The sequence below is a fragment of the Chiloscyllium plagiosum genome, unplaced genomic scaffold (assembly GCF_037043375.1).
Source record: "Chiloscyllium plagiosum isolate Xiang-an unplaced genomic scaffold, Cpla_swu_hap1 HiC_scaffold_34, whole genome shotgun sequence".
Lineage (NCBI taxonomy): Eukaryota > Metazoa > Chordata > Chondrichthyes > Orectolobiformes > Hemiscylliidae > Chiloscyllium > Chiloscyllium plagiosum.
The window spans coordinates 26,523,759-26,539,363 of NW_028270172.1; the positions used below are offsets into that span (position 1 = coordinate 26,523,759).

Genomic DNA, 15,605 nt, shown 5'->3' on the forward strand with positions numbered 1-15,605 from the left:
TTTGGGAGATTACTGTGGCAACATTACTCAAGGAAAAATGGAGAATATATTTTGAAGAAGCCTCAGTGATTTCCATGCAACATTCCTTATTCCACCATCTTAACCCTATACTGATGCTGATTGACAAAACGTTGTCAATTTTCTTCCACCATCTCAAAGCAACTACTAGAATGAATTAGTAATGTTTCTTCTGAAGATAAGATGTATCTTTCCTGGAATTTCCAGCATCTTCCAGCCTTACCTTCAGTGTTCCAGTTTAATGGGTTTTTTTAGTTTATGACCAGTAGATTTCGCAAGCTATCAAATTCCAGCTCTGAGCAATTTGACTAACCCACAGGAGTGTACTTTTCACTGCTTCAAGGCTCTAAGACTGGTACTGTTCAGTTCTCCCAGCATGCATGTGAGGCTGCTTAGCTTTGTTATCATTAGCACACATCTCAGAGAAACAGCCGTGGGTCAAACACTACCCCAGGAATCTTTCCAACCTCAAACTCTGAAAAACAACTAATTCCAAGATAACTCCCCTCCCTTCAGTGATTCTAAACTGGAGCAGTCCATCCCATTGCTACAAATCTCAGCATCCTTATCATGATATTGTCAGATTTGAGACCCCATCCCAGCTCTGCTAAGTTTATTCCAACCCCCTCAGACTATTAACAGGACACCCTTGTACTGCTGAGATCTTAGGTCTCATGTTTTCATTCCAGTGCTCTCAATTTCCAAATATGCACTTCCAATAACATATGTCTTGCCAATCCATCATGCTGTGTACCCAAAGGCATTTTGATACTTTGAAAATTTCCATCCGGCTTTGAAAATGCCTTCTACCTTGGCTCATGAAAACATATGTTACCAGTTGTACTGTGCAACAGTGTGTGGAGGTCAACATTGGGAGGAACATGGAGTAGAAGGGAGAAGAATTCTGCCCAAGGATATCATTGCTGGGGCTTGCACTGAACTCTTTAGAAACAATTACAATTTAAGTTAAACAGAAATACAGACACGTGGATCTGTAAGCATAGTTTTCCTATGTGTAGCCTCCCCAGGATATAAATTGTTGATGTGCAACCGGATAGAGCCTCTGCCAAGAGCAGGAAACAACCACCTAAGTGTGGCCTTGCATAGCCATGGTGGGATTGATCAGGCACTGAGCTCCAATTAGATGACCTCATTTAAGATATTACTTTATATGCCAAGGGACCATGGTGAGAACATGGTAGCCCACAATGACATTATAGTTGTAGCCATGGGAAGAACCACAGGATTTCATTGGTGGAGTGACTGCCTGATTACAAGTTCCTGCACATGGGATCTCACGAACGACTGGTGTTGTGAGCATATGCTATTGTGCAAAAAAGTTAATAAAGATTTCCACATTAATTGGAAATTGTATCCAAAGTTTGCTTCATATTGTACCCACCTAGCGCATGGGCTTGGAACTTTAGAAGGTGATGAGAGCCCTGTTAAAGATTGTTCATGGATTTTTCCTGACCACGAGGGGATCACAGAAGATAAAGAAATGAGAAAACAAACTTTGGGTGGGTCTGTCACAGAATGTGTGGCAGGGAAATTGTCTCTAAAACAGGGATGGGTACAGGTTGGGTCCTGAAACCTGTACATAAGGCTACACAGTGGACAAATGGGATCTCCCTGTTGGCCAGGTTTGGGAACGGCAGTTTGGGTTATGATATATCAGCAGCAAGGCAGAAGGAATTAAGGTGGTAAAGTTTTAACCAGGAGCTTACATAAGGTGAGAATTGGAGAAAAATTGCAACGGCAGGGTGGAATAGTATGTGTGGTGGTAGCATTCTCAGAATCCAGGGGTGACAAGAACAAACAGAGTTAGAATCATTTCCCATCTACAACCTCCGAGAGTCAGGCATGTGCTGTGAGGAATTAGTCATGATAAAGAAGCCCCGATAAAGAGTGGGAGAGTTTGCATTTTAAAAAGTAAAACAAAAAAATAGTGAAACCATTCATGTAATTTATTTACTTTTTAGATTAGATTACTTACAGTGTGGAAACAGGCCCTTCGGCTCAACAAGTCCACACCGACCCACCGAAGCGTAACCCACCCAGACCCATTCCCCTACATCTAACACTACGGGCAATTTAGCATGGCCAATTCACCTAACCTGCACATTTTGGGACTGTGGAAGGAAACCTGAGCAAACCCACGCAGACACAGGGAGAATATGCAAACTCCACACAGGGAGTCGCCTGAGGCGGGAATTGAACCCGGGTCTCTGGCACTGGGAGGCAGCAGTGCTAACCACTGTGCCACCGTGCCGCCCAGACCTTTCTTGATTCTGATTGGAGTTCTGTCTTGGTTTTAAGTTGTTAAGACAAATGTTGAAAGAATTGTCAATGCAACGAAGGCTTCCAATGATAATCTCTGGGTCTTAGATTTAATGAATTCTTTCGTCCACTGAATTTATAATTTATTAAAGGAGGTTAGATTTCTCGGGTGCATGGAAATATGGAAATGTGATGATTGCCTTTTTTAGTGCTTCTCACTTTGCATTTCCTCGGAGGCATCTAATTTTCATCTCTTTTTAGTACACAGCTACTTCAGTGCTAGGTTGCAGACTGTCACACCGTGTCGCTTCTGTTGCTTTTCAGCACAGAGGCAGATTGTCAGAGTTTAGAGAGCTGAACAGTGAAGGGAGTGGATCTGGTGATGTATGGTACTTTACCAATATCACATGCCTGCAGCATGTGCCAGCCACTTACTTTGCAAACATCCTGTTTTTGCTTCAAGCAAATGGCCATGCCTGAAGGTGAAGTGCAGTCAATTCCTTTATGGCATCAAGGGGTCTATCAGAGGACAGGGATAAACATGATGTCTTATTGATCAACTTCTACCCACTCAACGTAGCAACCTTGGTTGCATAATGTACATTTGAACAAAGTGACATACCGCAGTTGCTGTGAATCACTGGAGGCTCACTTCTGAATCTCACTCAGCAAAACATTTTGATGCAGTTTACAGATGAAGAAGTAGTAAATGGGGGCTTTAATTTAGTTAAGTGAGTAGTCAGGTGATGATGCAAAACAATGCAAGGGGAGGTGCGTTTGAATCAGTCTATTCTTACTCTGTACTAGATAACGCCAGTCCTATGACGCATCTATTTCAGCTGCCCAAGCCAATTAAGTCATTCCATGTCAATCAGATGAAGCTTCTCCAATGATAAGTACAGATTTGAAGGCAAATGGTTCTGGTGGCTATGTTGCTCTGTGACCCTGTCATCCAAGATTGCAATGGAGTTCCAATCCCAAACCAGGGTGGGTATTGTAGATGAAGCTCCTACAAGTCACAGCAGGTGAAGTCACTTGAACTTCAGAATACTTTTCCTGGATGGAACATTAGATGAAACATCATCACATAGACGAGTAAAGGGATAGGAGAGCCAGATGTGATCCTGATGATAATATCATAAATATTCGGTGTCTAATTATAACAAAATTATAATTATAATATAATTAAGACTAAAACTGCTCACAATCCAGTTCCTATGTTTTTCTTTTTCTCTTACAGAAGATGGAGATAAAAGTGATGATCCTATGAATGTTAACCGATATCTAGTGCAACAAGTAGACTGTTAATATTTTCACGACTGGTTCTATATTGTGATGTACACCATAAGGTAGTGTTAGTAATGATTAGTTTAACAGACGTGAAACTAGCCTGGTGCTGCAAACATTGTCAAATTGAATGCTGCATCATGATTTGAGGGAATGCTCAGAACACACTAGCACCAGATTGCATTTGATAACTGAGGATGCTAAGCTGTACAGGAATTCCAGGAATTAAACATATAATTTCACTCACAGAGGAGGTTATGACATAGCTTCATTAATAGTGATGCAACTAACACCAGGACATCACTTGGTAGGTCTTTAGATACTTTAGATAAATCAGTAAAGTTCATAGAACTAGGTTGAAGAAAATATTAAATGGAGGGAATAATGTGGAATATAATGAATTTGAGTAAGATTCAATTGTGACTGTTCACTTGGAAGTTGTATTGAGGGAATTGGACAAGCATGCTCAAGCAGGAAGGAAATTCTAAAGGAGGATAGCTCTTCAGAAGCTGCCGAAAACGATACCTGCACAAATATGATTCTTGGTTGGCAGGACAGGCCTGTGAATACCTTCAAAGGATATTGCCTTCTTGGCTTGAAGCTAGTTAATAACCGACAGCGGAGATCTGCAAAATCAGAGGACTGGTACAGGTGCTGAGACAGGAGAATCATTTAGGTGACAGTAACATGAACATGCTAGAATTTGTTGAACATTGTACTATTCTAAAGAAAGGCAAAAGCCTAATCTTCATTTTATATATGAAAACATGGAGGTAGAAAATTAGGGTCACGTGTCACATTATGACCAATGCCCTGAATTTGCAGCACAAGTCAACAGGGTCTCTTAGGCAGCCGAGGATTTATCTGGGTGCCCACAGAAAGAGGGCACTTTTGTTTGCCTATCTGATCAAAATGAAAATGCTGCACCTTCCTGTGGGGTCACTTGGTATCAGGAAGAACCTAATTATATGATAATGGTTACCCAGAGAGTAGAGTCCCTTACTTGGGCAGCACAAAGAAGAAGGGAGGATATTGTGTCTCCCACTGAGTGACCATCCATTGCCATCCTTCACCCATTCTCTCCCAATCTTCTCTCTTCCATTATTTAATCTCCCTGGCTTTAACAATGGGTATCCCTCTATCCCTCAATCATGCTTGCTCTTTGTTATCCTCAGGGAGCACTAATTTTTTTATCAAATTAAATTTCAAAGTTTTTAGACTTCTCTGAACATCAAAATGATGATTTTACGTGGGACTAAGTCAGAATTCCAGTTACTTTGTCTATTTCATTGCTTAGTTTCTTATACTTGAAAGTGATAATAGTCATCAAGCTTCCCCCACTCTGTAGTTGCTAGCTGACCCCCTGTGCCTAGCCTTTCTCAGCTTCTGTCTAGTTCCATGCAACTGGAGGCTGAAGTACGTCTCTCTGTGGTTGGATCTTATAGTGATCTCCAATTATGCCAAATAATCTTGCATATCTACTCTAGCTTCACTCGTGTAGAACGTCCTCCATCAGTGCACTCAATAATATTTTATACTAACTCCACAACTTCACAAGCCTCTTCCGCCAGTTTTCGAACCTGGAAAGATATTAGCTCTCATGCTAACATTTCTGTCCTGGACATACTCCAGTATTCCAGTGAAACCCAGTGTAAACTAAAATAGCACTTCAATTTCCGCTTAGGCACTTTACAGCCTTCAGACTTAACACTGAGTTCAACAACTTCAGTCCATGAATTCTGTTCCCTCTTCTGACTCCCTCAGAAATCCCACCACCCTACACATGATCCTTATTTGCTTTCAGCAAAGCGGACCCATTTTGTGCTATTAAATGCCGACCATTAACACATTCTTCATCAATACCTCTTCTCTACCACCATTAGCACTCTGTTTGCTTTTTGGTTTAGATACCTTTCCCATCTGTTACACATGCACATCCTATTTTTTTAAAGTCCCTTTATGACCTTACACTTTCCTATATCTAACCTTTTCCAGAACTGTAATTGTTCTGAGCTCCTGGCATCTCAAATTCCCCAATTTTAACCCGTCCATCAATGGTTGCCTCAAAGTCTGAAATTAGCTCCCAAAAGTTCTCTTTTTTCCTACACCATGCTCCGTAAAACCTTCCTCTTACCAACCTTTTGGTCAACAGCCCTAAAATCAGCTGATGTAGCTTGTTTAGATTAGATTACTTACAGTGTGGAAACAGGCCCTTCGGCCCAACAAGTCCACACCGACCCGCCGAAGCGTCACCCACCCATACCCTTACGTTTACCCCTTACCTAACACTACGGGCAATTTAGCATGGCCAATTCACCTGACCTGCACATCTTTGGACTGTGGGAGGAAACCGGAGCACCCGGAGGAAACCCACGCAGACACGGGGAGAACGTTGTTGTCAGATAATTCTCCTGAGGAGCACCGTAATGTTTTGCTTCAGTAAAGGTGCTGTAAAAATAAAAGTCCCGGCATTGTACTGATCATATCTCAAATGGCGCATCAAGGTTTGGCCAATCTGGATTAATTATGTCATTATGTCTGAAACAATGTATTAGACAATATCAGGAAGAAGGAGCTTCAGTTACAAGGAACAATTAACATTTTTCTTGTCAGATAAAAGCCTTCCTAAGGTCTGCATCAAAGGCAGGATCAATGTCATTCCTGTCCCTACTTTCCAAGCAATTTGTCATGCCAAATCAAAAACAATTCAATAGGTGCTGGTTACTGTCCAGGCGAGATAAGGATGGCTGACTTCCTTCTCTGAACTAAAATTGATGCAACGGTTGTGTTTCTTTTCAAATTTCAGTCTGACAGGCTCGTGGTCACCTTTATTGAAAGCAACTTTTCATTTCCATATTGAGAAATCAAATTCTCAAATTGTAATGATGGAATTTGAAATTCAGTTCATAGATGAGTTCAAGCCTTTTAAGTGCTAGAAAACACAATCACTACACTTCTCATACTTTAACATGTGACATTGTGCAGAATTATGGAGGTTTGATTTTAAATTAGGTAGCTAAAGTTCAAAGTTCAGTGAACCAGTTATCAGAGGGTATAACTAGAAGATCATTTATCAATTAAGCAACGGGTGAAATGAGGAAACTTTATTTATAAGAGTTAATATCAATTAGAAAGCCCTCCAACGATGATGAGAGTATACTCCTTAATTTGTGTTTTTAATAAATGTAGAAGCAATGCCAAAAGAAAGCTGTAAAAAGAATATGGAGAAAGACCAGGAAGAATGAGAATAAGTAGGTAATTCTGAACATCAGCACAAGCACAGAGTATTGTTTATGCTGCAATTTTGAAAAGTACGACCATGGTTTGGAGGTAAAGGACACAGCTCACCACAGAGTCTTACTTTTGTGTTTGGTTTAATAGCTGCATTCAGTGTCTTCATTGATGTACAGTCAACAAATGAGGTTTCCAAACCCATTTCAGATGCAACTCTGTGGAAATATTGGTTTGCACCTGAAATACAGAATGTTTCCAGCATCATTGTATTTTGTACCTATTAAAGATCTTATACTTCTTTATTCATTAAGTTGATGAATAGCCAGTCATTGACCCAAAAGTATAACATTCCATCGATTAACACTACATGTGCTCTTTCTGCAATCATACACATTTTCAGAACTGGTGTATTAGGTCAATGTCCAAATGATTTTCCTACCATTTTAAAAAAAAATAAAGAATTGTCAAATCCACCCGCCTCCACTTTGAAATCCAAATCCCAAATTTATAAATAGACCTTTCACCACAATATTTTAAATTGAGGGTCAGATAGTTCAGATGACTGGTTTGCAATGCAGAGTAATATCATCAGTGCGGGTTCAATTCCCATACAAGCTGAGGACACCTTGAGGTCCCACATTCTCAACCTTTCCCCTTGTCTGAGGCAGGACCCTCAGGATGACGTCACCAGCAATTTCCTTCCTTTAGTGAGAGAGCAACCCTATGGCAACTTTACCTTTTACAAAACAACCCACCACTGGTGTTCTTGGTATCTCAGTTGGCAAGATTAAAGAGGGAATTTAATGGATATTTTTCCTATTTAAATTGTCTGCCCATGTGGTTTATCCCAGTTAATAGAGTAAGAATTCCTTTCTGTTCTTGTATTAACTTCAGCCAATGCAAACTCTACCTCCATGTACATCTTTCATGCAAATGATGTTATCGCCAGACTTCAACAGATGTGCAATTGTCATCATAGCTGCAGAGCCAGATGCAAATGCTAAACCTATAGGAAGAAAGAAAAATCATTGAGTTGCCAGATAGGTTGAAATGCAATATTGGACAATTTACTATGATCACATAGGATATGAGCACAGAATAGGCCACCTGACCTCGTAAGTTCATACTGGTGTCTAGGCTGCATATTTCCCTCCTTCAAGATTAAAAAGAGAAATATATCATTGGAATTCTCTCTTCCCCCTCTCCCATTCACTTGGCTAGCAACTCCTTAAATGCAACACTCCTCAAGCCCTTTTTTGTTCTCAAGCAGTCACCCAGCCTGTCAATCTTTTCCTGATACTATATCCATTCTTTTCTGCTATCAACTTATCAAACCTTCTCTACACCCTCACCACAGCTTCTATCATTCTAACCAAAGCTGGATGCCACATTCTATGTGTGATCTAACCAAGATTTGACGGAGGGTTAGCATAATTCCCCTAACTTTTCATTTTCATTTCTATCCTGCTATAGCTCAGTGCATTTTAAATTGACTTTTCTAACCCTATGTAATCAAGTGTAACCATATAATACTTGTAGTATTTGTTAAGAGATCCCTTTATACCTCTACCCGACCTAGAATTACACCTTCCAATTAATAAGTGACCTCCCTATTCATCCTAGCAAAATGCTGACAGATAAATGTGCGATAGACATCACTTGCCAATTGTTTGCCCATTCTATAAATTTATTAGCTCCCTTTTACAATTAATTGCATTTTTTTCTTGATATTAACTAACATCATTCCAAATTTGGTGCCATTCTCAAATTTGGAAATTGTAACTTAGATTCCAAAAACTACACTGTAAATTTAAATTGTGAGTGCCAGTGACCCCATTAGTGATTTCGGGAACCCTGCTTTCCAGATTCTGTTTCTCTGAATAATAATCCTTCACTTTGGCTCCCTGCTTCTCTATTGAAACAGTTAATAATCAATTCTGATGTTATCCATTGACTCTATATTCTCTGACATCATTCAGTAATCAATTCTGGGACAACTTATCAAAGATTGTTTGAAAATCCAGATAAATTACTTGTGCATTACCATTGTCTACTTTGTTATGCCCTCAAAGTCAAAAATGCTAGTCAACCAAGATTTTTCCTATGAAATGCATGATTAATCTTTTTTTGTTTCTACATATTCTTCTGTTCATTCTTTCAGTAGGGATTCCAAATTTTTTCCAATAAATGTAATGTCAAGCTAACTAGTCGATAATTTAATGTTCTGTATTTCTTCTTGAAAATAGTACTTACATTAGTATCCATCAGTTTTCTTATCATGAATTATTAAATATGCGTGGTAATGTTTCTGCTATCTCTAGCAGAGATTATTTTAAAATATGTGGATACAATTCACCCAGAACAGGCTTCATCCCCTACCTTAATTACATTTTTTCAATACATCCCTTCTTGTTAATTCAAAATGCATATACTTCATTTAGTTACTCAACATCATATCCCTCTGCTCTATCTATCTGATATTGTAACGCTAAATATTTATTTAATATTTTTGCCATTGCTTTATCGTAGCCTGTAGAATTATCTGGTTATCTCTTTAATGATCCGATTCCCAACCATTGTCTTCCTTTTTAAAAGATTGACATGCCTGTAAGATAGCTAGTTTGCTATTTTGTTTTATGTGTTAATTTACTTCCATAGGCTGTCTTTGCCTTCCTCATTTCTTTTATCACTTTTCTCCTATTGCATTCTCTCTGTTAGCATGTGTTTTTAGAAAGAGATAAATGTGACCTAACAGGCAACTTTTTCACACATGTATGGAATGAGCTGCCACAGGAAGTGGTGGAGATTGGTACAATTACAGCATTTAAAAAGCATCTGGATGGAGATATGAATAGGAAGGGTTTAGAGGAATATGGGCCAAGTGCTGGCAAATGGGACTACATTAGATTAGGACATGTGGTCAGCATGGATGGGTTGGACCAAAGGGTCGGTTTCCATGCTGTACATCTCTATGACTCCAAGAAAACAAATAGAAACAAACAATAGAAGAAGTGGTAGAAGTGGATACAATAACAATATTTAACAGGTGTCTTGGCAGAGACATAAATAGGCAGGGAATAGGTGGTACGTTGAGTCAACAGGTTTTTAGAAAGCGTCATGTTAGAGCAGCCTTGGTGGGCCGAAAGGCCTCTTCTTGTGCTGTTCTTTGTTCTTCACACGTCATTCTGGAGGGCATTAAGTGCATACCCCCAAAACTGTTTACCAACCTGACATCTGGTACACTTCACCTCTGCGTTTACACAGTTTGGGCAGAATTTTGAAACACCATGAGGATTTATGGCATTCAAAAGATTGGGTGCTGTCATGCCTAATTTCATCCCCATCTAGCATATGATAGCAACAAAATTACACATATACAGTTTACCAAGACCTGAGATATGTATTTGTCTTGAGATAAAAGAAACACTTGTACAGCTTCCCCTGCAAAAATCAATAACATACAGATTCTGTCACCTACTGTATTTTGCTCCATCAACTGCTGCTACAGCTTTCTCTAAACTATTCAGTTTGAGGTTTCCACTGCAGCTGTAATTAAAGCCCTGTAGAAAAAACCAAGAGAGAGACTTTAGAAGTACAATAGATCCACAAAGAAGTCTTTACAGATGAAACAACATAATCCACGAACATATGTTGTTAAAAATGAGCAAACGCATTACTAGAAATTTCTCAACTGCTTATACAATTTAGTTTAAAAAGTACAAACATTTTTCACAAACATATTATCTATGTGCAGATGGAGAACCATTTGCTTTCTTGCAGGAAGCAATAAATTCTTGACCTTTCTCACTTTCATTTGCAGCAGGCAACCTGTGACTAACAATTTGCTGCCAGTTGTTGATGTCACCCTCGGAGAAATATAAGAGTTAACACCTGCAGAACCTACTGCCTCTTTCCTCCCAGCGGAGAATGCTTTGCTCCTATCCAGGTATATTCAGGATGCTGGATTACTCCACATGTGCGTTTTGCCTGCGACATTTTAAGTATCAACTTGCTACAAAATAAATATTATAAATAGTATAAATAAAATGGTGTTATCTGCTAAAATGTATGTCTTCAATTAGCGAGACAACAGTTAAACTTAATTATTAATTCAATAATCGCCACAATAAACTATCATTCGTCTTACTAATATGGTCTTTACTAATAGCGGCAATCACAACTGTGGCATCCTCTGCTCCCAGAGACTATCTCACCAAACATTCCCTTCCACTGAGTCAAAATCTTGGAATTCCCTCCATAATGACATTGTGAGTCTGCCTACATCATATAGGCTTGCAGGGCTTCAAGAAGAAGCCGCTTGTGGGCGGCACGGTGGCACAGTGGTTAGCACTGCTGCCTCACAGCGCCAGAAACCCGGGTTCAATTCCCGCCTCAGGCGACTGACTGTGTGGAGTTTGCACGTTCTCCCCTTGTCTGAGTGGGTTTCCTCCGGGTGCTCCGGTTTCCTCCCACAGTCCAAAGATGTGCAGGTCAGGTGAATTGGCCAAGCTAAATTGCCCGTAGTGTTAGGTAAGGGGTAAATGTAGGGGTATGGGTGGGTTGCGCTTCGGCGGGTCAGTGTGGACTTGTTGGGCCGAAGGGCCTGTTTCCACACTGTAATCTAATCTAATCTAATCTAATCTAAAACAGTTCACCACCATCTTCTCAAGGGCAATGAGGGACAGGCAATAAATGCTGGCCTTGCCAGGGATGCCCCTCCTCAAGAGTGAATTAAAAATATCCACACCACCAAGGATCAAAAATCACTGGGTTTTTTTCTCTAGAACATGTACTCTAATAATTCTCTTCTAATCATGTGGTCATTGATAGACTAAATTGATGAAGCAATAGATGTCGATAGACACCTAACTGCAACGTTTATCTCTCACCAAAGTCATACCCTTAACAATGATTTGGAAAAGGAAGCACTATACCAAAGGAGGGAAAGAAACAAACTAACCAATTTCTCCAAAGTCTGAAGTGGTATGGAGTGCACAGAAACTAATAAACTTCCAAGCTTGTCATTTGAGGACACTGCGAGTTTTGAGAAGATTTGTAGCTCAGGTTGAGGTTTTGGATGTAGGTTTGCTCGCTGAGCATAAAGGTTCATTTCCATTTGCTTCTTCACCATACTAGGTAACATCTTCAGTGGGCCTCAGGCAAAGCACTGCTGAAAATTCCTGCTTTCTATTGATATGTTTGGGTTTCTTTGGGTTTGTGATGTCATTTCCTGTGGTGATGTGTTTCCTGTGGTGAAGTCACTTCCTGTTCTTTTTCTCAGGGGGTGATAGATGAGGTCTAACTCAATATGTTTGTTGATAGAATTCCGGTTGGAATGCCATGCTTCTAGGTAAGGGCACCATCAATGATATCTTAAATATATATATTTGTATTTCAACTATAATAATTACACACCCTATTAATTCATAATTTTCCCAAATATGTTTATTGACTCATGATATTTTTCAGGAGTAGCTCTCATTAAGAAAATAGGTGGCGATTCTTGTTATAACCTCATTGCCAATCACATTGTGAGAAACATGGGATAGGGTCATGACTCATATCAGCTACTATGACAGATCGCAACAAGTCTTAGTCAATTGTTACAAAGATATTTTGACAAGTGAGCAACTTTCCCACAGTATCATTAGCACACTGTTCAGCTTTATCCACCAAGTGACCCCTTTTGAGGATGATATACCCCACGACTCTGCCACTTAGAGTCATAGAGTCAGAGAGATGTACAGCATCGGTCCAACCAGTCCATGCCGACCAGATAAACCAACCCAATCTAGTCCCACCTGCCAGTACCCGGCCCATACCCCTCCAAACCCTTCCTATTCATATACCCATCCAAATGCCTCTTAAATGTTGCAATTTTACCAGCCTCCACCACATCCTTTGGCAGCTCATTCCATACACGTACCACCCTCTGCCCCTTAGGTCTCTTTTATATCTTTCCTCTCTCACCTTAAACCTATGCCTTCTAGTTCTGGACTCCAGGGAAAAGATTTTATCCTGTCCATGCTCCTCATAATTTTGTAAACCTCTATAAGGTCATCCCTCAGCCTCTGACGCTCCAGGGAAAACAGCCCTAGCCTGTTCAGCCTCGCCCTATAGCTCAGATTCTCCAACCCTGACAACATCCTTGTAAATCTCTTCTGAACCCTTTCAAGTTTCACAACATCTTTCTGATAGGAAGGAGACCAAAATTGCATGCAATATTTCAACAGTGGCCTAACCAATGTCCTGTACAGCCCCGCAACATGACCTCCCAACTCCTGTACTCAATACTCTGACCAATAAAGGAAAGCATACCAAACGCCGCCTTCACTATCCTATCTACCTGCGACACCACTTTCAAGGAGCTATGAACCTGCACTCCAAGGTCTCTTTGTTCAGCAACACTCCCTAGAACCTTACCATTAAGTGTATAAGTCCTGCTAAGATTTGCTTTCCCAAAATGCAGGACCTCGCATTTATCTGAATTAAACTCCATCTGCCACTTCTCAGCCCATTGGCCCATCTTGTCCAGATCTTGTTGTCCACTACGCTGTCCACTACACCTCCAATTTTGGTGTCATCTGCAAACTTACTAACTGTACCTCATATGCTCGCATCCAAATCATTTATGTAAATGACAAAAAGTAGAGGGCCCAGCATCGATCCTTGTGGCACTCCACTGGTCACAGGCCTCCAGTCTGAAAAACAATCCTCCACCACCACCCTCTGTGTTCTACCTTTGAGCCAGTTCTGTATCCAAATGGCTAGTTCTTCCTGTATTCCATGAGATCTAACCATGCTAATCAGTCCCCTATGGGGAACCTTGTCAAACGCCTTACTGAAGTCCATATAGATCACATCTACCGCTCTGCCCTCATCAATCTTCTTTGTTACTTCTTCAAAAAACTCAATCAAGTTTGTGAGACATGCACAAAGCTGAAAATGTGTTGCTGGAAAAGCGCAGCAGGTCAGGCAGCATCCAGAGAACAGGAGAATCGACGTTTCGGGCATAAGCCTGAAGAAGGGCTTATGCCCAAAACGTCGATTCTCCTGTTCCCTGGATGCTGCCTGACCTGCTGCGCTTTTCCAGCAACACATTTTCAGCTCTGATCTCCAGCATTTGCAGACCTCACTTTCTCCTCAAAGACATGCACAAAGCCATGTTGACTATCCCTAACCAGTCCTTGCCTTTCCAAATACATGTAAATTCTGTCCCTGAGGATTCCCTCCAACAACTTGCCCACCACCGAGGTCAGGCTCACTGGTCTATGGTTCCCTGGCTTCTCCTTACCATCTTTCGTAAATAGTGACACCATGTTTGCCAACCTCCAGTCTTTCAGCACAACAACCTGTGACTATCAATGATACAAATATCTCAGCAAGAGGCCCAGCAATCACTTCTCTAGCTTCCCACAGGGTACACCTGATCAGGTCCTGGGGATTTATCCAACCTTAACCGTTTCAAGACATCCAGCACTTCCTCCTCTGTAATATGGACATTTTGCAAGATGTCACCATCTATTTCCCAACAGTCTCTATCTTCCATATCCTTTTCCACAGTAAATACTGATGCAAAATATTCATTTAGTATCGCCCCCATTTTCTGTGGCTCCACACTAAGGCCACCTTGCTGATCTTTGAGGGGCCCTATTCTCTCCCTAGTTACCCTTTTGTCGTTAATATATTTGTAAAAACCCTTTGGATTCTCCTTAATTCTATTTGCCAAAGCTATCTCATGTCCCTGTTTTGTTCTCCTGATTTCCCTCTTAAGAATACTTCTACTTTCTTTATACTCTTCTAAGGAATCACTCGATCTATCCTGTCTATACTTGGCATATGTTTGCTTCTTTTTCTTAACCAAACCCTCAATTTCTTTAGTCATCCAGCATTCCCTATACCTACCAGCCTTTCCTTTCACCCTGACAGGAGTATACTTTCTCTGGATTCTTGTTATCTCATTTCTGAAGGCTTCCCATTTTCCAGCTGTCCCTTTACCTGCGAACATCTGCCTCCAATCAGCTTTCGAAATTTTTGCCTAATACCGTCAAAATTGGCCTTTCTCCAATTTAGAACTTCAATTTTTAGATCTGGTCTATCCTTTCTCATGACTATTTTAAAACAAATAGAATTGTGGTCGCTGGCCCCAAAGTGCTCCCCCTATGACACCTCAGGCACCTGCCCTACCTTATATTGTTTTCTCTCTCTGTTTCAGAAACCCTGTTTGGGGACAAGGGTCCTGAAAGACAATTGATTTGAAACCTGGGGTTGGACCCTTACTCTAAAATAATGACAGACACCACAAATTTTGTTTCACCGTATGCATGGCAGTAATCCAGGAAACTGTGCATTGCATGGTCATATTTACAGGTTGCTCAGTAACCAATGTGCTGGAACTCTCCCAAGTGGTCAATTTGCTGACCAATTCATCTTCTACTATTTCCAGGCACTGACCAGGTCTCTGCTTCTTGCCTTCAGTGCCAATTCTAGCCTGAATTTTAAATTCTTGGCTGCATTCCACCCCAGCAAAGTCAGTATGTCTGCTGCCTATGACCACATTCAGTTAAATTTAATGTTAGATTGCTTAATTATCTTATAATCACCTTATTGTCCACCACAACCCAAACATTACTGACCCTTGTCTTTGTCTCGATGGTGATTTGATCAGCCCTGCTCATAACAAGTTGAAACTTGTAAACACGCCTGCAGCAATTGAAGGTTGCTCAGCCTGATGCCTTCTTGAATCTCATTGCACTGCAATCCACTCTCTGCTCTTTGCATGCCTA

At 40.6% G+C, this 15,605-nt stretch overlaps 1 protein-coding gene across 3 annotated transcripts in view; it reads right to left on the minus strand.

Moving 5' to 3' along the window:
* Window positions 1–15,605, minus strand: part of cth (cystathionase (cystathionine gamma-lyase)) — a 71,256-nt gene that overhangs the window by 40,176 nt on the left and 15,475 nt on the right. For all 3 annotated transcript variants that reach the window (XM_087978445.1, XM_087978446.1, XM_087978444.1), the window contains exons 2-4: window positions 10,298–10,379; window positions 7,730–7,825; window positions 6,947–7,056 (exon numbers count right to left, since the gene is read on the minus strand). In XM_087978445.1, coding sequence (XP_087834571.1) covers window positions 6,947–7,056; window positions 7,730–7,825; window positions 10,298–10,379 — 288 coding nt within the window. The remainder of the gene's footprint in view (window positions 1–6,946; window positions 7,057–7,729; window positions 7,826–10,297; window positions 10,380–15,605) is intronic.